Below are 25,536 nucleotides of genomic sequence, written 5' to 3'. Positions count from 1 at the left end.
GGCCGACGGCCCCTCCGCCCGGGTCTCCCGCCGCCCCGATATCGGCAGGGCTCGGCTCCGGCTCCGCTATGGAGGCGCTGCGGGCGGCGGGGCGTGCCGTGCTGCGGAGCCCGCGCCTTGCCCGGCACGGCCTGGGGCTCCGCCGGCGGCACAGTGAGTGCGGGCCACCGCTGCTGAGGAGCGGGCGGGGGTTGCGGGCCGGGATGGGTCTGGGGCCGGGGTCGGGCTCACCTGTGGCGCGAGCCGGGCGGGGCATCTCTCCGGGCCTGCACCAGTGCCGGTGCGCCGGGCGTGGGGCAGGGAGACCACATCTCGGTCTGGCCGGGCCTGAGACGCGGCCGCTGCCTGCTCGTGGGGAGCGGTGTGGGGCACGGCTGTGGCTGTGCCGTGGGGCCGCGGGCTGAGGCGGACTGGCGGCGCTGTGGGGAGCGGTGTGGGGTCCGGGGGACGGGCTGTGGCTGCGGGCTAAGGTGGACTGGTGATGCTGTGGGGAGTAGTTGGGGGCTGTCGTCCGGGGGACAGGCTGTGGCCGTGCCGTGGGGCCGCGGGCTGGCGGCACTGTGGTGCAGCAGGGGGGCTGTGGAGCAGGCTGTGGTAGTACCTGGGGGCAGGCTATGTGGCAGCAGCGCTGTGGGCTGCTTGCCTGGCCCTCCCTGCCACGCTCCCCTGGCTGCCAGCCTCTTGTCCCACTTTTGAATTTAGGCCACCCGTGCCAGTGGGCTGAAAGGCCTTGGGCAGCTGTGACAAGAAGTGCTGGCGGTGCCAGGTGCTGGAACATGCTGTACCCCATCCGCGGGTACCCTCCTCAGCCTGTGCAGGCCTTGGCCTCCCCGAACCACTGCGCCTGGTTCTCTGCAGGCGTGGACATGCACACAGTGAGTGTGGCAGGCCTGCACTTCGCTCACTGCAGACTGACTGCCGTGCTGTCTGCGGCACAGCCAGATCCGAGACTGACCCCACAGACCCAGCAGGAGGGCTGTGCCTGGGCTTTTTCAGACATAGCTGCCCAAAGGTTTTATTGGAGCAGCAGACCTCACTCTGGCAGCCCCGGCACATGTGGGCTGTTCTCAAAGTTTGGAGTGAGACAGTGTTCTCCCTGATGCCTGCATGATACCAAATGGGTTCCCTGGTAGTTGTAATTTGTGCAGGAGTATGCTGTGCAAATAAGGTCTCCCAATTTCCCTGTGGGTTCAGGTTGTTCCAGTTATGAGTCAGAGCCTTCTGCAAGTGTGCCAGTAATGTTCAGGGAGCTAATCCCAGGAAACAGATGAAAAATAACCCTGAAAAGTATTAGCTTAGTGTGAACAGTAAATACCTAGGCAATTCCCAGGGAAGTGTACAAACCTGGTGTTTGTAGCAGAGCGTGTAACTTGTGTGTTCCTGTTCCTTCCCTCCTCTGTGGGATGAATCCCCAAGAAGAAGAGAGAGACTGTGATTCCCTGTGTCTTAGCCCTTCTGTGTATCTCCTCTCACCACCCTTGTGCCCTTTGGGATTTGAGGAAAGTGAATGTGTGCTAATATCTGCTTCAGCTCTCCTTGAAAATTATCACCAGGAAGTGCTTGGCACAAGAGAAGTGTTCATTTGTGTATGGCACACTAGTCTGACAACTAAAGCTTTTGCCTTCGATGAGAGTGAACTTTCTGTTGAAGCCAATGGCTTTGTCTTGTAGGAGCAGAGGTCAAATGGATGCTTCTACGGTGCTTGCTTTGTGTGTTCTCTGCCAACAGTAGTGGTGTCGGGACTGACTGTAGAGCCAGGGCTGCTTCTCCTACCAGCACATCTGCTGTGTGGCAGAACATGCTGGTGAAACAGACTGGTTTCTGAAGGAAGCTGGAGATGCTGAGGACTGTCCATAGAGAATCTTCCTTGAGTGAACAGACACTCTGCCCATTGGTTTTTTTATTTAGTTCTTGACTGCAGCAATGGGGTTTGAAAAGAGAGGACGCAGAAAACAGAAGTCAGTGCCCCTTTAATTCTGTGACCGGAAAAGTAATGCACGTGGGAGCTCTCATAGAATCATTTAGGTTGGAAAAGACCTTTAAGATCATTGAGTCCAACCAATGATCCTCCTCCCTCTGTGTGTTGGAGTTCATCCATAAAATGTGCTTTCCTGGAAGCTAGTTTGCATCCTTGAAATACCACTCTGAGCTCTTCCTTAACACAGAATCTTTGTGGTGCAGTTGCTTCACAGTCAGCTCAGCTTGGACCATGAGTGCTGGACAAGCTACCCCTTCCCTGGCAGCCTGCTGCTGCAGATGATAGCTGCCAGAGGGTTTGGCTTTGGTTACACTGGGACAACTTGCGGATTTTGATCTGACTGAGTGTGGCAGCAAATGCTGCTGTTCCTGAGGAGTGCCAGCGGCTTAAGTGGGTGAGATGAATGCAGTACAGTGCACATCCTGCTTGTAGTGAAATAGATGAGACCTGAAAATGCAAGTTTTTTGCAGATAGCACTGAACACTACAGCATCTGAGGCCCTATGCAGATATGCAGGAGCTTACTATCTGTGCTCACAGAGCCTGTACCTCCAGGAATGGAGGACTAAAGGGTCTTTGAGGGTGAACTGTCCTCTCATTCTGTTCCTCTTCCAAGAATGTCACAGAGCCAGGAGAGTGCCCTGCTGAGTGCAGGTAGCAGCACTGCTGCTGGGAGCAGTGAAGCTGCAACAAGGTGGGGTGGCTCTGCTGGGACTAGCCATGGGGCCGCTGGCATGTGGCTTATGCTGCTAAGGGATTTTGTCTTTGCAGAGCTTCCTGAGAGCTGGGCGGATATGCAGGAGCCACTGCTTGAGGGGATGTGCTTTACACTCAAGTATCTAGGCATGACGCTGGTAGAAAAACCCAAAGGAGAAGACATGGCTGCTGCTGCCATCCGCAGGATCGTTGCCACGGTGAGAGCTGGCCCTGGGGCCCTGCTGTGCCGGGATGGAGAAGAGCTAATTAAGAGCCCAGCCCCTGGACTCTAGGAAATGTCCATGTCCCAGCCCTGAACCCCAGCTAGGGACCATGCTGTTCCCAAGAGGAGGGTGGCATGCAAGAGGCTGGCTGGTCTCCGCCTGTGTGCTGTGGGGGAAGTTGTCTTCCTGCAGGACAGTTGCCGCTGCCTCCTCCCACACTGGGAACACTGCTAGGAGCAGAGCTGTGCTTGTCACAGCATGGAGAGGAGGGTGAAGTACTGGGGGAGGTGGGGTCTGTCCTTTTCCGTATGCGTGGCAGTAGCGTGAACAGATTCCAGGGGTGTTCTATGCAGGTCATGCCTGATCTCTAGGCTCTGCTTTCCCATCCCTACAGCAGGAGCCTTTGCAGCAAGGGTCCAAGTGGGTGGCACTTTGTACAGAGTCTGGGGGATTCCTGCCAGTGAGGGGGGGGCGAAGACCCGTGCCAGATTTGCAGAGGTGTCTGGTGTCTCCCCACTGCCAGGCACGGGTGGGAGCTCGCAAGTTCCAGAAGGTGATTCTGACAGTGTCTCCGAGGGGCATCTCGCTGCAGGATGCAGACACAAAGGAGATGGTTGAGAACATCTCCATCTACAGGTGGGCATGGCATGTGGAGAGGGCCTGGGTGTTCCTCAGCAGCCAGCTGGAGACTGATGGGACCTTGAGCAGCCAGGGAGGGCTGGGCCTTCTGTCAGTGGTACCTTCAAGCTTAGGTCTTCCTTTGGCTCCCTGAGGCCCGTACCACCTCCCTGCTGTGCCTCACAGCACTGCCTGGGGCTGAATGCAGGCAGGGTCCTGGGCAGCCTTGAGTTCTGGGTCAGTCTATCTGTCTTTTCCCTGGGCCCTGCTTGTCTCTTCTGGCATTCAAGCAGGGTGTTGAGGCTGATGGTTGGAAAGCCCCCACAGCTAGGGCAGGACTGCCAGACTGCATGTCTGGCTCTCTCCACTGACACAGGACTGCCCTTCTGGGTGCAATGGGATGAGGGTGCCATGGACTGCAGCTTGCTCAGGCTGGCTAAAAGCAGTTGCTGTGAGAGCTGATGTGGTTTTTTTTTTACTGCTGCCAGCTGTGCTTTGGCTGGGTTGGGTGTCGGTGGGTGCTGGGTGTGAGAGGAGTGTGGCTGCAGGCTGGTGTCTAGATGGGAAGCAGAGACAGGACATCTCCTTGGTGCAAAATTTGGGTCTCAGCACCAGAGCTGATGTGCCAAGGCAGACCATCCTACTGCCTGGCCTCCAATCGTGTCCTTGGAGACAATCACCCACCCTTCTGTGCTCTTTCTGTCTCAGTGCTTGAGTTCATACATTGGGGTTGAACTGGGCATCAGAGGACCGAGGAGCACACTGAGGCAATGCAGGAGGGAATGCCTGTGGATGCAGTGATCTCTTACTAGCTGTAGGTGCCAGGCAGCCTCTGGCCCTTGCTGGGTGGTTGGGCTGCCTGATCATCTGGGGCAGATGAAAGCCTCAGGCTGTCAGCACTGCTTGTTGGTGTGCTGGGAGCACAGCAGAAGACCTCTGCTGGGGTCCCTTACTGCCCTGAGCAGCTCCTCTCTGCCTGCAGGATCTCCTACTGCACAACAGACAAGCTGCAGAACAAAGTCTTTGCTTATGTGGCCCAAAGCCAGGAGAGCGGGGCACTGGAGTGCCATGCCTTCCTCTCGCCCAAGAAGAAGATTGTAAGCACTTCCCTTCTGCTCTTGGCTCCGTGAGGTAAGGGTGGGAGCAAGGGCCTTCCTTCTCCCCCTTCAGAGAGAGAAGGCCCTTACCTCTGTGCACCTCAGCTGGATATGGAGCCAGGGAGCACATGTGTGCTCACATGCTGCAGAGGTGGGTGGTGAGCAAAAGGAGGTTCTTCTGTCCCAGCTCCTCTGGGATCTCCTCTTGGGGATGGCTGGCCCACGTGGGTAGACAGACACAGCATTGAGCTCTGGCCTTCCGTGTGCGTGCTCTGCAGGGAAGGGCAGCGAGGGGGGCCTGGGGGCTCTCGGATCCCATGGCAGTGGGGTTGTCTTGGCTTGAGGGCCCAGATGGAAGCACACATTCCCCTCTTTCTTGTATACAGGCCCAGGCTGTGACTCTGACCGTGGCCCAGGCCTTCCAGATGGCACTGGATCTCTGGGAAGCAGCACATGCAGGTAGGAGGAATTTCCCAAACATGTCCCTCTGCCTAGCGCTGGGATCAGGGTCTCCAGTGTGGGACCCTGTTTTGGGCTGTGTGGAGGAGAGATGGCTTGCTGCCTGGCTGGTGAAACATACCAAGCAGGGAGTGTGTTGTCCCTGTTGTGTTCTCTGCCACTGCCCCACCTGGGGACCCTGCCCTATCTCTGGCTGGGGTGGGGTGTCCCTGCTATCCATGCTGAATTCTTCTGCATTGCTGAGCTGTAGCACAGCTCAGGGCCCTGTGGTACCTGCCCTGAGCAGTGATCCTCCACCCTTGTTTGCACCCTCCCCCGAGCACAGCAGGGGTATCTGTCCCTTGCCCACAGTCCTGCCTGTACATCCGCTGCTGGGCCTTCTCCAGGTTGCAGGCACTAACTGCTGCTTTTGCCCTGTCCCAGGCTCTAGGCAGGAACAGCCCCTTCACCCTTCATGTGTCTTGGAGAGCAGTGAGCCCAGCAGACCAAGTGAGCCAGCCCCCCCGGGGAGCCCTCCCTTCAGACACCAGTTTGGGGTACAGTATGTGCAAGTCTGGCCCAGGGCTGTCTCACATTAGAGCAGGAAAAGAGTAACCCTTATGCAGCTCCCTCCTCCTGGCCTTCTAGGACCCTGTCAGTATCTGCGCAGCCTCCCTCGCACATGGTGGCCTGACATGAAGAGGGGCACTCTGTGCTCTGTCTGGCTCACAAGGCAGGCGTGGTTCCTCAGGTGGTCTTTGCTCCAGCAGCATTACTGCTGGCCCTGTCAAACAGGGAGCTGGGACCTGCTCTGCACACTTGGTGCCATGGCTAGGGGTGAGACATTGTCTCTGAAGGAGAGGAGCCTTTGTCTGGTCATCATCTTGCCAGCCTGGGCTAAGGCTCAGCCCTGCCCATCTGCACTACACCTGCTGCATGTCCAGAGCCAATCAGAGCATTGCCGGTCTCACTGTGTCCCTGCCCAGAAGCCTGGACACTTGGTCCTTGGCCTCATGCTTCCAGCGCTGGCCCAGCCTGGCAGTGCTTGGGGTTATCCTTGCTTACAGCCTGCTCCCGGGTGGTCCTCTGCCTGGCCCTCCAGCTGCAAGGTGTGCTCACCCCACTCCTGTCTCTGGGCAAAGGTGTGCTGTGTGCAGCAGCTGTCTCAGCTTGGTGGCTTGTTCCCTGCTCACAGCCTGTGTGGTGCTCTGCTGGCTGGAGGGGATGTGAGAAGAGCTGTGGTCTGTCTCTCCCCTTGTGTGCCTGTGTGCCTGAGCCCTGAGGATTTCAGCAGCCCAGCACTGCAGGTGCCATTTTTCCCTCTACTGCTTGTAGGCACCCTTTGTCTGTGTCATGCCTGGTGGGTGACTGTCTCTTGTGAAGGGGCTGGGGACTGCCTTGCTGCTCCAGAACAGGCTCTGGGCAGCCCAGCCTTGCTCCTGGCAGAGACCTGTCCAGGCAGCGAGGTGTCATGGTGGTTTTTTGTTTTGGTTTGTTTGTTTGTTTGTTTGTTTGTTTGTTTGCCAGGAGGAGGAAGAGGAGGAGGAAGATGATAATGTCGGTGAAACCTTATCTGGGTAGGTGGTGAGCTGCTGCTTGTGTTCAGGGATCTCTCTGGTGAACCCTGTCTTGTTTCCTTCTCTGTGCCCCATGCAAGGGGAGCTGCTGGGCCCACGGGCATGGTGGGAGCATGGAGGAGATCTGCATGGGAGATCTGCATGGGAGCAAGGGGGAGCTTCCTGCTGCTTTCTCTGCCTCTGTAAGCTGAGAGGTCGAGTGAACAGGGAGCTGAGCTGTGGAGGGGCAGAGCTTGCAGTTCAGCTTTTGCAGTGGAGCTATAGGAGACAGATGCTGACCCTCAGGATGTACCCAGAGATGTTACTTGTTCTGTTTCTCCCACTCTTTGCCGAGGCCAGCCTATCCAGACATGCTTAGAATCATAGAATCATAGGATCATTTAGGTTGGAAAGGACCTTTAAGATCATTGAGTCCAATCGTTAACCTAACACTACCAAGTCCACCGCTAAACCATGTCCCTAAGCACCACATCTACACATCTTCTAAATACCTCCAGGGATGGTGACTCCACCACTTCCCTGGGCAGCCTGGTCCAATGCTTGACAACCCTTTCGGTGAAGAGGTTTTTCCCAATATCCAATCTAAACCTCCCCTGGCACAACTTGAGGCCATTTCCTCTCGTCCTATCGCTTGTTACTTGGGAGAAGAGACCGACACCCACCTTGCTGCAACCTCCTTTCAGGTATTTTTAGAGCGCGATAAGGTTTCCCCTGAGCCTCTTCTTCTCCAGGCTAAACAACCCCAGTTCCCTCAGCCACTCCTCATGTAAGACTTGTTCTCCAGACCCTTCACCAGCTTCGTTGCCCTTCTTTGGACACACTCCAGCACCTCAATGTCTTTCTTGTAGTGAGGGGCTTCTCAGGTGGGATTCAGAGTTGTCCCTCTCCTCCCACTGATTTCCCTGGGGCTTGGGCCAGGATGGAGGCCTGGTCATGCTGACTTCTGTGTGGACTAGGGTCTGGGGCTGAGCTTGCTGGTGTCTGTCTTGTGCTTGGGAGGAACTGATGGTACCAGTCCAGCAGTGGAGGATTAAGCCGTAGGTCTTTGCAGAAGTGTCTGTGGTAGTGGGTGTGAGAGGCCTATTCCATTGTGGCTATTCTCCATGTGCCTGGCAGCTGGCACCTGGCTGGGGTCTGTCAGCGCCACAGGGCTGAGCCTGGTCTGAGCTGCTGTCAGCCAGGAACCAGTGTGTGCACAGACTGGAGCTATGCATGTGGCCCTGTGAAGTGGCAGCCCTTTGTACATGGGGGCTCCTGATGGGAACGAGATGTGGCTTTGCAGTCTCAGGACAGGCTGGCCTGGGGAAAGGATTTGGTAGCAAGTGGGCTAGGGGCTTCTGCACTGTGAGTGCTTGGTACTGCTGTGCCATGCCTGCATTGTCAGGGTCAATGAGCATGCTGCGTCTCTCAGCAGGCCTTGCTTGGGGTATGATGAGTGCTCTGTTCTCTTCCAAAGCAGCATGGAGGAGCTGGGGAGAGGAGCCCACAGCCCAGCAGGTAAGTTCTTTCCTTCAGTGTTGCTTTGCCACATCCCCCAGCATGACCTCTGCAGGGAGAGGGGGCTGATGGCTCACCTGGGAAGGTCTGCTTCCCCTCCCAGGCTGTGCTGGGTTCCCAACTACATGCCTCATGGACTGAGTCTTCCTCCCTCCTGCTTTTCAGAGTCAGCAACTCTTGTGCCCAGAGTGAGCTCTCCTACTGCACAGCTACTGTGCTACCGCTTGGGGCAACCCCCAGACAGCTGGAAGGGACTGGGAGGAGTTGGAGACGTCCCCACAGCTGGCCCAAGGACTGCTGGCCCCAAGACTCCCCTGGGCTAAGCCAAATCTCTGCAGCAATGGACCAGCCACTCAGGATTCACCCTGTGCCTGCACCTGGGCCATACAGTGCCTGCCCCTGGCACTGCCCACCAGGCACGGGGTCTGCTGGCACCACTGCCATGCAGTGCACAGACTGTGACACTTGCTTCTTGTCCTGCTCTCCGCCTGCATGAACTGCCTCAAACTGCAGCAGCTCCCTGCTCCCAGCTCGGGCTGGTGGACCGGTGCTCCTCGCTCTGCCCACTCCCAGTGCATGCAGAGCCACCCCATGTGCTTTTAGCCTGCACGATGCAGCCAGTGTGCCTGGGACTGCACTGTGTCTGACCTGCCTCACTTGTTTCTCCCGCCTTGCTCCTTGTGGTGGCAGCTGGGGACCAGCTGAGGCTGAGCAGCCCCCTGGAGATGGTGGAGGACTTGCTTGGCATGCATGACCCTCAGGGACCAATAGCTCTTGGCCTGGAGGAGTGAGTGAGGCCTTGCCCCTGCATTTCAGCCCCACACACTCTCACGAGTGAAATGACCTGTTTTTTAAAGGAAAGCTCTGCCTTTATAGGGAAATAAACTGAGGGTTTTTTACTGTTGTTATTTGGGTTTGAGTTCTCGATGGGGTGCCATGCACAAGTATGCAAGGTACTGTGTCTCTGCTGTGCTGCCTGCAGTGCGGGCGTGGGCTGTGCCCTGAGCTCTTGGAGCCTGCAGCTGCCCTGGAGCTCCCCTGTCTTCCTTGGCTTCTGGCCCTGAGGGAGCCGTTCCCCCTGTGCTGGGGCTGCTGGGGCCCAGGGTGGCCCTTGTTATCTGGGCGGCAGCTGGTCTAGGCTGTGCTGGACTGGTGTGTCTTGAGCACCTGTGAATGTCATCTGCACTGATGGGAGCTGACAGCTAACCATGCTGAGGCCAGGGAGGACACAAGCCCCCTGTGTGCCTGCTCTGCTCTGGGGTGCCTTTGCCCTGCTGCACACCTGGCTGTGGTCTGGAGACATGGGCAAGCCATGCACCTGGTTTCCTTCCCCAGACAGAGCAGGGGAGGCTGCAGCCAGCAGGATGTCTGGTTTCTCCAGCAAGTAACAGTTTGCAGCTGCTTTCTGGCTGAGGACCTTGCTGCTGAGTTCCTGTCACATCGCAGCACATCTCCCTTTATAAGGCTGGTGACACTGACAGCCCCAGCTGAGCAGTACTCACTGTGTGCAGCCTGGGGCAGCAGAGCTGGTCTCCCAGCGAGTGCCATAGGCAGCTGCTGTGGGGAAGGCTTTGCACTCTGGGGATGCTTGGGTCCCTGCAGGTCAGTCAAGAGCTGCGCACTGGTTTTCTCACTTGCGGTTTTGCATGTTCAGTCCTGGTCTCGTGCCTTTCCTCCCACAGCTGAGGGCACAGAGCAACCTGCAGACATTATTGGGGTTGTTAGTGTGAGCAGGTCATTGTCAAGTCCTCAGCTTCCAGCATCGAGGGATGGCTGACTTGTTGGTGGTGTGGGTTTAACAGCCCTTGATGTGGCTTCCTGCCCTGCACTGAAACAGGATGCTTGGCATCCATGCTGTCCTGCAGCTGCGTGCTGCAGGTAGTGCTGAGGGGTGGACAACGCTACTGCTAATGCTGGCACATGCTGATTGCTTCACTCATCCTTTGCTCTTGTCCTGTGAATAATTGTTCACCATCTCCTGCCACTGGGGAGGGCAGTGGGCTCTACCCTGCTGTCTGATAGCTGTCACATGTCCACACAGAAGTGCTCCAAGCAGTTTAACAGCCTCTCTCCCTGGGACTCGTGGTTGCTGCAGTGTGCTCTTTGCTGTGACTATGCCGAATGCTGCAGCCCTGTATAGCTTCTTGCAGGACTTCATGGGTGCCAGTTCTGCCGTTATTCCCGGCTTTAACCAGCTGTTGTTGCAGGGAGTGAACTGCTTCCCCGCCCCGCCCCCCATCTCAGCCTTGTGTGTGTGAGAGCCTTTGCCAAGTCTGTTCTGTTTTAGCGATGTACAAGCTAGCAATGGGTTCACCATCACCCACACATGTGTGAACACTGTCCAACATCGCTTAAATTGGTGTGCCAGAATTGCCCTGCATGAGCCACACAGCCCTTTCCTTTTGTCACTGTGGTACTGGTGCTGCAGGGCGGGTGCAGGGATGCATGTGTATGTGTGCATGTCCCACTCTGCCCTGGCACTGTGTCAGGTATTTGCACTATCCTGTGCTAGTGCTGTCAGACTCATTCATGGGGTGTGTGCTTGTACATGCCTCAGAAAATACCTTTGTCCAACACTGCTGCTGCCTTTCCTGTGCAGCACTCACCTCTGCAGCTCCCTGCCTTCATGCACTGCCATGGTCTGAAAAAGGAATGGTGGCTTGAGGGTTTTTTTTTTGGGGGGGGAGGGAGGGGCTGTCTTTTTTGCCTCAACACTGCACCCTGATTTGACATTTAATGTGACAGACTTCTGTGCTCCTTTTTTATTTGGCCACAACCACTGCATTTTGACATACAGTTTTTTGGTGCCTCCCCCAGCTCCCCAACTCTGCTGCAGAGTCGTGCTCCTTTGTTTCTTTGTGTGTGTCTCTGGTCTGGTTAAAGAACTCATGATAGTAGGCATGTGTCTGCTCTGACCCTTCAGGATAGCACCTCTGAACATTTTCCAGGGCACCAGAGCTTTTTAAACACTCTTGTATTTCCCTGATAGCCCTAATTTTTTTAATGTACCTCCCTAAAACATGAAAGTTAGCTGGCAAAACAAGATGGTTTGTCTCTCTGGAGCTATGGCCATGCTCCCTGCAGCCCAAGTTACAGCACAGCAGCACTTGCACCCCGCCACCATGGTGCTTTTGCTCCTCAGGTACCCCTCTCCTCACCTGACCAGGGAGCTGCACAGCCCCCTCCAGCCAGCAGCCTGCTGGAATCTGGCCTCATCCTCCTTCCTGGCCCTGCTGCCAGGGTGTCTCTACTTTCTGCAGCCTGTTTTGTTTGTGCAGAGAAAGCAGCTGTGATGCCATCCTCAGCGGGACAGTCTGTAACTGCAGCTTGTCCAGCAGTATGGCATGGCCCAGCACGTGGCACTGGCACTCCCTCGAGGGCCAGAGAGGTGTGCAAGATGACCTGCAGCTCTTGCACAGCATGCAAAAACAGGTCTCCTTCTAAGGGCCATACACATGTTCAAGAACACACACACACACACACACACACAGACCTGCAACTCTGCAGGGACAATGCTGCCTTTGAGCCAGGATGCTTTTATTGAAAAGACTCTGCCACAGGGAGTTGCTTATCCTGTCCCTTCCCCACCTAGTCCTGCAGCAGGAGCTGAGCAGCACCTGGAAGGAAGAGTCCTGAAAGTGCTTTACTGGCAGGTTTGTTCCTGGAAGACGCTGGATCCTGTGATGCTTGAGTCCAGGGCTGCAGAGCCAGCACACTAGCTCAGTGACAGGCCACAGAGCAGAGCACAGAGGGAGAACAGCAGCCAGGGCACCAGCTGCCATCTCTGCAACAGAGAGCCTCCTCACATCACCCTGTTCCCTCCTACTGCCAGCAAGAGGGCATGCCTGGGCCCAGCCTCAGCCTCGGACACAGAGCAGTGCAGATACTCAGTGAGAGACTTCTGCCTGCAGGCTCTGGGGAGCAAACAAGCACAGTCCAGACATCACCTCTTCACCAGCCCCAGAGTGGTTGATGGCTCATGTTGTCCTCGCACGAGCAGGCAGACAACCAGCAAGCCAGCAGTCCACCAGCTCTGGGCATTCAGGGCCAGCCCTTTCCAACAGGTCTGTGTCACATCAGCCAATCTGGTGCAGGCCATGTGACCAGCTCCAGCAGCAGAAGCATCAGCAGTGACCATACCCCCCCCCCCCCTCCCCCTCCCCCGCAAGACAGAAGGAGCCGGGAGTGGGATGTGACGCTGTTGAAGCTAGGGTTGTCCCCAGAGCGGTGATGAGCTCTGCAGCGCACATCCTGCCAAGCCTGCTGAGACCTTGCTGGGCCTCACCACATTATCTCCAGTACAAGCATCGCATTGCTCACAGAGTGCTCAGCAGCTCCCCCACAAACAGCTTGAATGTGTCAGGACTGAGCCCTGCTAGGGAAATGGCAAAGCCACAGCCATGCCCTGGCACTGCCTGCTCACACCACTCCACAGAATGGCTTCTGCCAGCACTCCCTGCCCTGGCTGCACGCTCTGCAGGCCGGCCAGGCACTGTGGCAGCACTAGCTCCTCGTGCTCATTTGTGTCTTCGTCCCCTGCAGCAGGGAGAGGCCTTGAAGCCCCTGCACAGCAATGATGGGGTGTAGTGGAGCCCCGTTCTCCAGCAGGGATCCACTCTTCAGCTGTGCTCACTGGGCCCAGCCCCACAGACAAACCCTCCTGCCACCCAGCCACAACTTCCCTGGTGGTGCTGGGGCGAATGCCTGCACTGCCCCATCCCCTCAGTCTCAGGGCCAAAAGGGGAGCAGCCACTGCCCTCCGCAAGTAGCCCTCCGAGCCCAGACACAGCGGCTGAGAGCAAGGTCTGCTCCAGGCTGCCTGCCGGACAGGCAGGTCCGGTGCCACATGGTTGCACCCAGGCCTTTGGCCAAGCCAGTGTGCAGGGATGTTGCCTCCCCTCAAGCCAGCACACCAGCCCCTCTGCTCCCCTAGGCTTGCTCCCCTGGGCTGGTGGTGTGGCCCCCCACACTTTCTCAGCTCTGCGCTCTGCAGTGGCAGGGGAGCAGGGCCAGGCATGCGGGATGGGCAAGGCCGCGCACTGCATGCACGGCTGGGAGCCGGCTCCATGCACATCCCTGGACAGGCGCCCTCGGGAAAGCGTAAGTTCTGATACACTGATCTTCGCATGCAGAGTTCCAGGCTGGGTGCCTGGTGCTGCCTCTTCTTCCAAGGCCTGCTTTGGCTCTGGCAGGACGCCCAGGACCTCAGACGCAGAGCTGGTGCTGCACTTACACCTCGATTATATTGACCGAGGGAGACTTCTTCTATGAGAGAAAAATCTGCTTTAAGGCCCTGCTTTGCTAAGCCCCTGGGAAGCAGACCCCACGGCAGAGCCCCCAGCCTCCCATGGCAGGCACTAAGACCAGCAGACCTCCTCTGCAAAAGGGCTGCCAGCTGCAGCTGAGCCCTCTGCCCTGAGCTGAGGTGTGGGTGAGCTGCAGCAGAGACCCGGCTTCAGCGTCTCCCTCAGGAAACAAAGGGAGCTAACCCTGAAACCCCAGCCTTTTGCACTGATGTGCTCTCCTGGCAGAAGGTTCAGATAGCTCAGCTGCATCGCCTGGTGCCTCCCTCCAGGTGAGTCCCTTCAACCACACACTTGCCTCCCCAGGAAGCCTTTCTGCCCACTGCTGTGCCCCAGTACTCCTGGGTGAACCAGCCCCCCCCCGCCCCACACTCTTCAGCCTCCAAGGCTTGCAGACGTCTGGTGACTTCTATCTGGTCCCTAGTGGTAGCCACACTACACCTGATGCCCTTGGACAGGAGGTAGGTGCAGGGTCAGAGTAGAAAAGGTAAGTGAGGGGGTAGGAGGATGTCTGCCATGGGGCAGAGAATCCACAAAGCATAGGATGACTGGCGTGGAGGAACAGTTGAGGCCTGCTGAGTGCCAGGTACACGTCACTGCCATACCCCTCATGACAGCTCTGGTGTGTGCCAAGAGAAGTAAAGGCTGCAGGTGGTGAGGTGGATTTTCTCAAAAACTGTTGCAAGCATGAGCAGGCACTTTAGTGTAAACACTAAAAGGAATGTGCTCATTGAAGAGCACAGCAGATCTGTGAAGTCAGAGAAGGTGCTGGGAAGGGAAGGGGTCCTGGTTGCTGCACATGTGTTTTGTAGCTCAGCCTTTTCACACTGAAGCAGGGTACAGGAGGCGAGTGTCCCCATGATCACACTTTGTAACAGGGCTCAGATCAAGAGCTGCACTGTTGCCTGCTACATTACAGCAGCTTGGCCCTGAAGCCAGGAGGGGAAGCGAATGCAGAGCTTTTTCTTTCCTATACCTTGTTCTCAGCTTTGTAATTAAGGACTGCAAGAATAAACTTGCAGTGTTGTCACCTGCAAGGATCATAGGATCATAGAATCATAGAATCATAGAATAGTTTGGGTTGGAAGGGACCTCTAAAGGTCATCTAGTCCAACTCCCCTGCCATGGGCAGGGACATCTGCAACTAAACAGGTTGCTCAGAGCCCTGTCCAACCTGACCTTGAATGTTTCCAGGGATGGGGCATCCACCACCTCTCTGGGCAACCTGTGCCAGTGTTTCACCACCCTCAGCGTAAAAAATGTCTTCCTTATATCTAGTCTAAATCTACCCCCCTTCAGTTTAAAGCCATGCCCCCTTGTCCTGTCGCAGCAGGCCCTGCTAAAAAGTCTGCCGCCATCTTTTTTATAAGCCCCCTTCAAGTACTGATAGGCTGCAATAAGGTCTCCCCGAAGCCGCCTCTTCTCTAGGCTGAACAATGCCAACTCCCTCAGCCTTTCTTCATAGGAGAGGTGTTCCATCCCCCTGATTGTTTCGTGGCCCTCTTCTGGACCCGCTCCAAGGGGTCCGTGTCTTTCTTATGCTGAGGCTCCAGAGCTGGGCACAGTACTCCAGGTGAGGTCTCACCAGAGCAGAGTAGAGGGGCAGAATCCCCTCCCTTGACCTGCTGGCCATGCTTCTTTTGATGCAGCCCAGGATATGATTGGCCTTCTGGGCTGCAAGCACACATTGCTCGCTCACGTCCAGCTTTTCATCCACCAGTACCCCCAAGTCCTCGGCAGGGCTGCTCTCCATCCCTTCATCCCCCAGCCTTCCAAGGATCCCCCATCCCCCAGGATGCCAAGAGTATGGTGAATGCAAAAAGACAAACTGAGGTGCATCAGCCCTGTACAGGTGAACTTCACAAACAGCAGGAACAGGTCTTTGCACCTGCCTTTGCAGCCCTATATGAGCAGGGTCAGTTTGGAGCAGGGATCCAAGAGGAGGGATCTTTTTGGCAAGGAGTAATCAGGAAGCTGGAAAATCTGGAGGAACAGATCTGGGGCCTTGAAGTCCAAACAGGAAGTTTCTGCTCCTGACATCCGCTGGAAACCAAGATGTGGAAGCAGAGGGGCAGTTAGGCAACACAGTGAGTAGAGTTCCCACCATCGATAGAAGAGGCAGATGAGACACGAGGGAAAAACCTAATGCAAGGTCCCGTTGGAGCATGCGCATCAGGGTTATAAATCACTGTCTTTGTCAAGTAACAAACGGAGAAGTGTCAGGTGCTGAGGGAACAGCCAGATGAAAGTACTGCTCCCTCCCCATCCATAGCCTGACACAGTACCTCCATTAGGGTGGGGAAGGGGCTCTGGGATCCTTCCCATGAATGACTTGTGTGGTGATGGCCTGGAGCAGGCCCCAGTGAAGGCAGAAAGTGAGCAGCGATAGACCAGTGCAAGAACCATAAGAACAGCTGCCCAGCTTGTCCGCCTCCTGCCTGAGCAGGCAGGAGCTAGACCTGTCTATGGGATGCAGAAGAGGTGCAGCCTTGAACGGGCATGGTGAAGGGGCTGTTACAGTGAGAGGACAGGTACCACCCTGCAATGTGGGAGCCATCCCAGCTGATATATCCTGCCATCTCTTCCAATGTTTCTCCTGCAGTCATCCACAGCGCACACACACTGCCCCAGAGAGACCAGGGCTCACTGCACTCTAAAAACCCTCAGTCTTTTGGGTGAGAGTATGAGCTGGGGTGTTTCTGTTTCTGGAGAGAGCCAGAACCTGTCCAGGCAGCAAGCCACGGCAGACGTCATATGCCATCCCTCTTGCCAGCCCTCCCCACTCACCTTGCTCCGCAGCAGCCCTCCGCTCGGTCGCTCTGGCGTGCTGTGCTCCGAGGACGGCTTTGTCTTTTCCTTGTTGTTGTTGGAGTCGTTGTCCTTGATGATGTCATACTGTCTGCAGAAGAGGGCGATCACCGCTGCCGAAAGACAGGGGATGAAGGACTCCCTCACACTGGCTGCCCCCTGCCTCCCCTCCCCACAGCATCCCAGCTGGACAGCAGTCAGGCCCAGGGCACCCTGGCATGCTGGTCACCCACACCCGCCACCTGTGTCAGCCTGGACCACCCCAGGTACTTCTGCATGTGTGGCCAGGCCAGTCTCCTTGGCAGATGAGGCACGGATGTGGCTAAAGCCATCAGGGCACATGTGAGGTGCTCGGTGCCTATGGCTCAGGGCTCTGAGGCCAAAGGCACTTGGAGAGGGACAGGCCTTGAGGTCAATGAGCAGCTGAGTGGGTTCCTGAGTGCCTCCAGCAAGGTACTAAAGTTATTGGTCCAGTGCTTGCAACCCTCACAAAAGCCAGCCCTTGGCTTTGTCCTGTCTTTCAAACTGACTGTGGGGTCAGTCACTCCGTCATGGTTTTACAGCACCCATCTCACCAGCACATGTCCCACACCTTGGGACCCTGGACGCAGGACTCTGGAGCAATGCTTTGAACTGTAATCATTACATGTGTTTGACCCATTCAAACCACACGCAGACTGGACCTGATTTCTCCCTGTTGGCACTCTGACACACCAACCTGCACGAGGTGTAAGCTAGGAGCAGCCATCTTGTATTTTCTTCCAGTGCACTAGAAAATTGTTCAAGGCCAGGACAAGGAGAGATTCCTGCAAGATGCCACTAGAAAATCCACATTTACTGGGAAGGGAGTAGAGGACAAATGACTTCCTATTCACAGCAGCTGCATGTGACCAGTCAGGAGCTGACTGTTATCTCCTAGGCTTCCTCGCTCCCAGGGCAACCTGCTGTTTGCTAGAGCATTGGCTTTAATCAGGTGCTGTACAGGAACAAATCACCCATCTTACAGTTTTAGCAGATTGAGGCACAGCCACTGCCAGCCAGTGCAGCAATGTTATCAGATGTCAGACAAGCTAGCTAAGGCCCAAGTTACATAGTAGTTAATGTCAGCTGGGATGCTCCCACCCTGTAATTCTGTATTGCTTGGGTCTCGCATTGTTTCCCATTCTTCCAGCACAGCAGTCAGGCCAGCCAGCCCACATGCTCCAGGCCATCACTGCTGAGCAGTGGCTGCGGTTGCTCCTTCTACCCCACTGGCTTGAGATCCTACAGACTCAATGGACTTACTGGAAAGGATGTCAGACCCATACCAATATGCCTCTGCACTCTCTTGAGCCCCATCCTCTCTGTGGACCCTGGATTGCACCTCTGTCCCAGCCTGCTGGAACACTGCTTGTGGCACTCACCTGCCCACATGAGCAGCACAGCCACGATGATGATAATCTCGCCTGTCTGCAGCTGCCTGTCTTTGTCCAGCCCTTCCATGGTGATATCACCTGCAGCGAAGAGAACCCAGGCAGGGCTGGCAGCAGATACCCTCCCACCAGAACCTACTTCAGGACCAGCAACACGTGAGGATCTGAGAAGGAGCTCCAGAGGAGAGCGGCCCACCTCCCCCAAACAAGGACAGGTGTGGGATGACATCTTGGCTGGGGAGAGGACATGCAGCCTGTGGCTTTTCTGTGTCAGATAAACTATCCTCACTACCAAAGGCAGTCAGATATTCTAACAGCTTATTTGGGTTCAAGTAGGGATTGCACAATGCATGGGAGTAATCACTGAATTTACTCCCTATGTAGGGACCAGGGCAGGTTAGGAAGGCCCTGAGTTGAACACAAAAGTTCTGAGGTAAGTAAGCCATCTGCTTGCCCTGTTATACTCTTCTCAAGTCCGCCTCTTATGGCTAGTGCTGGAGACAGACTCCTGTGCCCAGTAGATCCCCTCTGGGCATCATCTCTCTTGGATTCTTGGATCATTTCTCATGGACCAGCATGTAGGCAACCCCAAGGCAAGAAGGCACAACATGGATATGGGTAGGAAAGGAGACTGTGGGGCTCCGTCATTTGTCCTTTGGTAGCTTGCAGGCTGGAAGATCTGAGAGCCTGTTCAGTATTTACTTCCTGTGGGCAGCAGCTGAGCAGGCCACAGCAGTTGTCCTGGCCACAGCCTGCTTAGCTGAATAGGGTGCCAAGACCTGGGATCTCCTATCCCTGGCTGTAAACCAGGGCTTGGGGACATTATCATGGCCATAGCGGACAGAACAGCAGCCTGTACAACCCTGCTACCTGTTATGACCCTCTGTGTCCCAAGCAGCCCGTGTGCTGTGGAGACCTCTGGGTGTGCCTCACCAGCAGCACCTGGGTGAGCTGGAAGGAGCTGCCTCACCTTGGTTGGAGCTGTTGGAAGGGAGGCGGTCGGTCTCCTTCAGGGTCCGGAAGTGGACACGCTTACTGGCCTGGCTTTCCCCATACAGGCCGATGCTCTGCACCTGGATGATGTAATCAGCATCCTCCGCCAAGTCCCACAGCACGCAGGCCCGGTTGGTGGTGTTCACCTCCCGGATGAAGCGCTGCATCTGTCCATCTTGCCGCTGCCAGAGTGAAGAGCTGTCATCCCTAGGAGACTGTTCCCAGCTGCACCAGCCACAGGCCCCTGTCTGCAGGGCTGTGCTGGGCACACTGCCCTTACTCCTCCCTTCCCAGGCAATCATCCACCCCTGGGGTGGGCCAGTCTGGCCAGCACTTTGCTGTGCAGCATCCCTGTGTGGCCTAAGAGCCAGGCACCTCCCTGGAGAAGCCACCATTGCCTGGGGCTGTGGAGGCGGAGCAAGGCAAGCAAAGAAGGGTTATGTCATGGCTGAAGCACCATCCTTATCCAGAGAAATCGCAGGGAAGCCACTGGAGGGCCAGCTACCCCCAGAGCAGCCCACGGTCTGCTGCCTCCCACCAGGATGGATGGCTCAGACAGGGTGCCCTGGCAAGGGCTGCTTAACAGCAGAGGTGTCCTCAGGCAGGTGCCAGAGGAGCTCCAAACTGTGGCAAAAGGGCTGACATGGGAGCATGCTGGTAATCAGTGAGAGGGGTCCCCAGTCCCCTCGGGACAGAGCCTGGATACCTGCTGTAAGATGGCATAGCCGATGACCACGTCTCCTTCTGGGACGTCCCAGGAGACTGTGGCAGAGTTTGCCTTCAGCTGCGTCACAGTCACGTTGACAGGGGATGGTGGCCTGTCTGGGTGAGCCAGGGATGGACCGAGGCAAGGCACAAGAGAGAGGCAAAAGAAGATGTCTCAGAACAGGCACTCGCCCCTGCACACCACCACTGGGGGCGTCTTCAACATCTGCCCACGGCAACACATTGGCCAGAGCTACAGGGAGCAGCTTCTCTGGTGAGTCTGTCCCCAGGAGAGGAGTGGCACAGGAGGTGCACAAGGCTGAGCCCCTGCCAGCAGCAACACATGCACGGCATGGTGCTTAGTGGGCTAGGGGGCAGCTGCCCACTGTATGTGGGAGGTGTGCAGGCACAGAGCTACTCCCTGCCTGTGCAGCTACCCCCTCTGTGGCACCCGCTGGCTTTGGCAGTCTTTGCTCGCTGGCCAGGATTTCTCCCTGCCTGGCTGTTGGTGAGAAATGTGCTCACTGCACACCTCACCCTCTGCAGTGTCCTACAGTGGGGAAGGAGGACAAGCTTGTGAGGCATCTGACTGGCTCTTCTCTAAAGGGCTTGCTTGCAGTGGCAGACATAGCCCATTGCTCATAATACATGTTCCATGTAAAAAGGATTAGCACTGCTGACCACACGCCCAGGCTGCCAGACCCAGCTAAGGACACGAAGGGCCACCAGTAGGCTCCTTCCACCTTGCAGACATCGAAATGGGAAATTCATGAAGGCCTGTCCTGAGCAAAAAAGAATTACAGAGTTTAAGAGACTGTCATGGCAATTTAACCAGTCCCTGCAGCTCAAAATCACATGAAAAGAGAAGTCCCTGCAGCCTGTCTCAGAGCACTGCAGAGACCCTGCTATCAGAGAGAAGAATGACATTCACATCAGCTCTTCACAAGGGCATCTGCTTGCAGATCTGAGGTACCTTCACTGCTGCTCAGATGTTCATCTGTTGGAAAGTTTACTTCATTCAGCTCCAGCACTAGCAGAAGCAGGGCTGCCTGGCATGACATGCTCCTGCTCAGCCTGGGCACAGAGTAGATTCTTGGCAGGGAAGTCCCGTGTTTCTGTAGGTCCAGAAAGTCCAAACAAATCCTACATTAATGCAGTTCTTCAGCCAAGACTGCGATGGTAAAATCAGGCTCCTCTAAGCTCTGGGGCTGCCCCGTGGATGCGCACATCACGAATGCCTGGCACACCACCCAGAACTGCGTAGGAAGCAGCCCAGACACAGTATTTATATATCAACTGTGACAGAAAAATGGGGCAGCTTGGAATAAACACACTATGCAACTCAATCTGGCCATCTCATCTGCCTGGCGTTACTCCCTGCTCTAGAGTGGGAAGGAAAGCCCAATGCAGAAGGCAGAGCTGACTTTCCCAGCAGTGCAATGCCATCGGCTGCAAAGCTGGCAGCAACACTCAGCCGTTGCTATCCTTCAGAAAGCTGGCCTGGTTGACCCATGGTCTGCAACATCACCATTTTGAGATTTCACAGCACTAAGAGCATGGCAGGATCCTACACAAGTACACAGACCTGCATACAAAGCTAAATTTTGTCTGGAAATTAGACACAGGAGCTCATGAAGAAAGACACTGAGGCTGCTGTTTGTGTGTCCTCTCTCCCTGTAAACAAGACAGTGTCCTTCTACAAGCTTCTTGTGCAGCACAAGTTCAATCTTGTGATTTATACAGAAAGAAAAAGAGCCCCAGAGGGCACCTGAGAACAAGAAAAAAAACAACCGTAGACACCACCAACAACCACAGTTAGAGTGACAAGGAAAGGTCATTTCTGCAGGTCAGCTATTTAAATGCATTCATTCACATTTGAATATACCCAGCTCCATGCCAGATCTAACCAGGAAAAGGCTGTGATTCCTATCTCAGAAATGCAGGTTTGTGGTCGGCCACAGGTGACTAAGACAGATAGGAGTGTCACCCCCACAGAGCCCAGAAAACACGTTCTCAGAGACACACTGGGGCTAAGTGCATCCCCAACAGAAGCCTGCCACATCAGCAGGAGATAGTCATTGGAGACAACACAAACAAGGACATCACAGGATGCTGCACCCTCTCTTCCAGAACAGGAGGCTGGAAAACTGGAAAGGATTCAAAGATACACTCGAACATCCTTTATCTCATGAAGAGTGTGCCTCCTTAGAGTTTTGCCAGGGAGACTCTGGTTCATCACTCTAACCTGTGAGAGGGAGTCTCTGAGCCATGTCCTTACCCGCACATCCTGGTCTCCCACAAGCCAACAGCAAAACAGTCTGAATAAAGCTGCACTCCCCAGACCTGGCCACTGACTGGGGCATGTGTATTCTGTGTGCACAGGAGCTGAGCTCCCCACAGATGTGGTCTGGTTTTCTGCTCCAGCCACAGCCAGTGTGCAAGTTAGTTGCACAACTAACAGCTGAGCTGTAGACAGCACCCTGTCAGCTAGCAAATAACCACTCCCTTGCACTGTCCCAGGCAGAAGCATTTCAAAGTGCGTGTGCACTGGGGGGCTGCAATGTTTCTGTTAGCCTTCAGGTATAAGAAGAACAGTTGTTCAAGGCTATCACTACGGTAGCAAAAGCAATGAGGTCAGGAACAGCCCAAGAATCCAGTGGTGGAGACTGGTCCTGGGAACTGCTTTGGTCTGAACCAGCCAGCATGTGCCCAAACCACTCTTGGGCATGGCTCAGAAGTTAGCACGAGCCATGAACCATTCCTAGTAGCTAACACTGATGTGCTCCCCTTTTTGAACTCATGAGCTTAGTGCTATGGATGTGACCAGACCCTGCCAGCTGGCCTCAGGACAAGAACAGGACCTGGTGCTTCACAGGATACATCTACAGTAATAAATTAGGCAGCTTTTTATATCTGACAGAATGAGAAGAGGTCTGAACATGCCTAAAGTGGGCAGTTGGACTTTCCAACTTTTCAGTGCATGTGAGGAAATTAAAGGCAGGGTCTGACATCTCTGTGACACAGAAGTCTGTAGATGGAGCTTATAGCAGGCTCCCTGCTCCGCACAAGAATTTTCTAGGCTTCTGCAGAGACCCAGGCCTGACCTAGCCCAGGTTTTCAGGCTGGGGATGCTGAGACATGGCCCTGGGGCTGAGTCACTCTATGATTTGAGAACAAGGGCACTGCACTGAACCATGAGCCATGCTGCTGGGTCCACACGGGGCTGACAGTATTGCTTGAACTGTACTCAGCCAGAGATTGCACAGACCATGTGTAGAGACCTTCACTCACTGGCAGCAGAAGGGCATCCCAGGGGGATACCACCGTGGTATCAAACTGCAAAGACAGTACACTCCAAGCCAGCATGATCCACTATTACACCCAGAGCCAATCCCCAAATGTCCCACATAGAGAGAGAGGGGAGAGCAAGAGCACATGGAGGCACAGCAGAGCCACAGTGTGCGTGGCTAGTCAGTGCTTCAGACCTCATGCATCGTAAACACACTTTGTGCAGGCTCCAGGCAAGCAGACCTGAACCTGTGTGACAGTGAGACCTGAAGGTGTCAAGGCTGCAGTTCTTCATTGGAAAAATGAGTGTCCCTTGGTCAGTTTGTGGTTCAGCAAACTGCAGAAAAGACATTTCTGACCACATGGGATTTGCATGCCTAGCAGGAAGAGACAGGACAAGAAGTTTCAGAAGTCAAAACTAGAGAAGTTCACCCTAGAAACACGGGGCAATGTTTAATCCCAAGGATTTGCAAGATGAGACCTCACTGAAAGTCGTTATGACAAGACCTCCAAAGGACAGCTTACACCATAGAAAGCTTTGCATATGATCCCCACATTAAGCCTAACGTTCTCCAGCCTGCTCTGCAGCTGAGGTCAGAACAGTTTCATGCCAGAGCTGTTGCCATAAAGATCTGTGAGTGCAAGGGCTCCAAAAAATGTACTCTCTGAAGCCAACTATTAAAAACATTCCTGTAAAGCCAAGATGCTCCAACACCCTGCTGGGCTTTCTGGGAAAGGCATGTCACAGTTAAGCCCTGCCCAATACATTAATCGCTAATGATTCTGCATAATTTATAAGTTATCCAGCTTAACTTTTGATTAAAGCCATAATAAGAAATGGGCACCACCACAGAAAGAGCAATCACTTAGTTAAGGCCTGGTGCACCCTTTTGTCCTGTCAGTACAGCAGTGCTTCCTTTCAGGCCTGCTGAAGAGGTGGGAAGAGTTGGTCCTGTGTGCTGGAACCAGCAGCACTGCAGCCTCAGGTAGGGCAGCGTGGAGGGCTGACCTGTGGGCAGCTGAGCACTGGACTAGATCTGCCATGCAACCTGGCTTTGTAGGTTAGAGAAGAGGCCAGACAGATGCCCCTCAAGAGTGATGTTGGCAGATGTGGCACTGCATAGGGATGGGGCACAGCCCCACTGGCGCCCTCCCCATCCTGCTATGACTCTGGAGAGGGGACCTCACCTGCCCTTTGGCCTATGCCCTTGGGACTGCTGCTCAAGGGCACCCAGATGTTTGCCCAACTTATCTCTGCAGTAGGGAGGTAAGCATCAGACTGCGCATCTAAAAATAAGTGGCCCCTTTTTAACAACCCTGACTGCATTTCTTCCTGAATCCGTCAGGCCCTGGAGTACATATTTTGCAAGGAGACTGAAAACATGGCAGAACATATCAGAACATGTCTGATACTTGCAATTCAATTTAATACATCAGTAACCTGACAAGGGGCAAATAGACAGCAGAAGGCTGCCACTGACACAGGGTCATTCAGACGAGTCAGGGGAAGAAAGGACAGAGGTACCCTGGGTGCCAACGGACACCAGTGTCTTAGCAAACACCAGCCCAGAGAAAGCAAGGCAGGAACGCCTGTCAGCCAGGGACCAGCTCACAGCCTAGCCTACAGCACTGGAGCATCCATGCCCAGGGGCATTAACTCTCTCAGGACTCGCTGCTCACTGGTGAGGGGCAAAGATGGGAAACGGGGAGGCCCTCCTCCACGGGGGCACAAGGAGAGCCCGCGTTTCCCCACTGCCTCGCCTAGAAGCAGGAGGCTTCAGGAGCCAAAGCCGCAGGCAGCGACTCCAGGTGCTCCGGGGAGAGCTTGGTGCCCTCCACGGAGGACAGCATGGCCACACGATCGCTCCCCGTCCCACGGGGAGGGGACGCGACACGGCCGAAGGCACGGCTGGCTTGGAGGCCACGGTGCCACGGCGCCGGGCGCAGCCCTGGCGGGGTTGCCCGGGGGCCGGAGGGGGCAGGGCCAGGCCCCATAGGGTCGCGGCCAAGGCCATGCCGGGGACGGGGGAAGGCCGGCGGGAGGGTCCGGCGAGAGGCCAGAAGCCCATAGCAGGGGCCAGCGCACGCCGTCCCGTGCCGGGGCCCGGCGAGGGGCGGCGGACCCCCGCCGGACGGCGCCCGGCATATCCCCCGCCCGGGGAGCGCCAGCCCCGCGCCCCCGCCCGGCCCCACGCAGGAGGCAGCGCGGGCGCCCGGGGAGCGGGGCGGCCCGCCGGGCCCCGCAGCAGCAAGCGGGGCGACGCGCGGCGTCCCGTCCCGTCCCGTCGGCCCGGCCGCACTTACTGGCTCGCACGAGGCAGAGGTCGCAGCTGAAGAGTACCAGGACGGGGTTGAGGAACGCCGAGAAGCGGGCCATGGCGGCGGGCGGGCGCAGGGGCGCCCCGGACTGCGGCCCCGGCCCGGGCGGCAGCCCTGGCACCGGCCCGGCTCCCTGCGCCGCGGGACGGAGCGGGGCCGAGCCCCGGCCGCAGCGCGGGGGGGCCGAACGGCCGCCCGGACTTCCCCCGGCCCGCTCCGCCCAGCGCCGCCCACCGAGCGGCACCGCAGCGACTCCTGCACCGCAGCGACTCCGGCACCGCCCCCCAACCGCACCCCGAAACGGCCGGCACCGCCCCCCGGAACCGCCAGCGCCGCCCCCGAGCCACCCGAACCGTACCCCTAAAATCACCAGCGCCGCCCCCCGAGCCGTAGAATCATAGAATCATTGAGGTTGGAAAAGACCTCTAAGATCATCGAGTCCAACCGTCGACCCAACACCACCATGCCCACTAAACCATGTCCCTAAGTGCCGCATCTACTCGTCTTTTAAATACCTCCAGGGATGGGGACTCCACCACTTCCCTGGGCAGCCTGTTCCAATGTTTCACCACTCTTTCAGTAAA

At 56.1% G+C, this 25,536-nt stretch overlaps 2 protein-coding genes across 8 annotated transcripts; one reads left to right on the top strand and one right to left on the bottom strand.

Moving 5' to 3' along the window:
* The first annotated feature begins 57 nt into the window (after positions 1-57).
* On the top strand, positions 58-8,593 carry LOC143157619 (low density lipoprotein receptor adapter protein 1-like). Of its 4 annotated transcripts, none has more exons than XM_076332400.1 (9): positions 58-153; positions 2,749-2,891; positions 3,421-3,533; positions 4,498-4,612; positions 4,999-5,071; positions 5,495-5,607; positions 6,578-6,627; positions 8,087-8,124; positions 8,290-8,593. In XM_076332400.1, the coding sequence occupies exons 1-9, from the start codon at positions 69-71 to the stop codon at positions 8,445-8,447; spliced, it is 888 nt and encodes a 295-aa protein (XP_076188515.1). In that variant the 5' UTR covers positions 58-68; the 3' UTR covers positions 8,448-8,593. The 4 variants fall into 4 exon arrangements, with proteins under 4 accessions (XP_076188515.1, XP_076188513.1, XP_076188512.1 ...); XM_076332398.1 differs by having other exon boundaries at positions 8,084-8,124; XM_076332397.1 differs by having other exon boundaries at positions 8,042-8,124.
* On the bottom strand, positions 8,579-25,089 carry FNDC4 (fibronectin type III domain containing 4). Of its 4 annotated transcripts, none has more exons than XM_076332402.1 (6): positions 24,938-25,089; positions 19,347-19,462; positions 18,618-18,822; positions 17,639-17,728; positions 16,215-16,348; positions 8,579-9,824 (listed from the first exon to the last, which is right to left on the bottom strand). In XM_076332402.1, the coding sequence occupies exons 1-6, from the start codon at positions 25,008-25,010 to the stop codon at positions 9,732-9,734; spliced, it is 711 nt and encodes a 236-aa protein (XP_076188517.1). In that variant the 5' UTR covers positions 25,011-25,089; the 3' UTR covers positions 8,579-9,731. The 4 variants fall into 4 exon arrangements, with proteins under 4 accessions (XP_076188517.1, XP_076188518.1, XP_076188519.1 ...); XM_076332403.1 differs by lacking the exon at positions 8,579-9,824 and adding an exon at positions 12,305-13,389; XM_076332404.1 differs by lacking the exon at positions 8,579-9,824 and adding an exon at positions 12,305-13,386.
* Between the last annotated feature and the right edge of the window lie 447 nt (positions 25,090-25,536).

Source organism: Aptenodytes patagonicus, chromosome 3 (assembly GCF_965638725.1).
Source record: "Aptenodytes patagonicus chromosome 3, bAptPat1.pri.cur, whole genome shotgun sequence".
In the NCBI taxonomy this organism is placed as follows: domain Eukaryota; kingdom Metazoa; phylum Chordata; class Aves; order Sphenisciformes; family Spheniscidae; genus Aptenodytes; species Aptenodytes patagonicus.
Note: the sequence above shows the minus strand (reverse complement) of the source record. Positions and strands in the feature narration are given on the sequence as shown.

Excerpts from the sequence above, each read along its gene's own strand:
- FNDC4 (XM_076332401.1), bottom strand. The coding sequence starts at position 25,010 with ATGGCCCGCTTCTCGGCGTTCCTCAACCCCGTCCTGGTACTCTTCAGC. Across the intron at positions 17,729-18,617 it reads TTCCAACAGCTCCAACCAAG|GTGATATCACCATGGAAGGG; the intron begins GTGAGGCAGCTC and ends TCTTCGCTGCAG. Across the intron at positions 15,471-16,214 it reads GAGGGCTGCTGCGGAGCAAG|CGGATGTCAGGAGCAGAAAC; the intron begins GTGAGTGGGGAG and ends CTTGGTTTCCAG.
- LOC143157619 (XM_076332396.1), top strand. The coding sequence starts at position 69 with ATGGAGGCGCTGCGGGCGGCGGGGCGTGCCGTGCTGCGGAGCCCGCGC. Across the intron at positions 154-2,748 it reads GGGGCTCCGCCGGCGGCACA|AGCTTCCTGAGAGCTGGGCG; the intron begins GTGAGTGCGGGC and ends TTGTCTTTGCAG. Across the intron at positions 3,534-4,497 it reads GAGAACATCTCCATCTACAG|GATCTCCTACTGCACAACAG; the intron begins GTGGGCATGGCA and ends CTCTGCCTGCAG.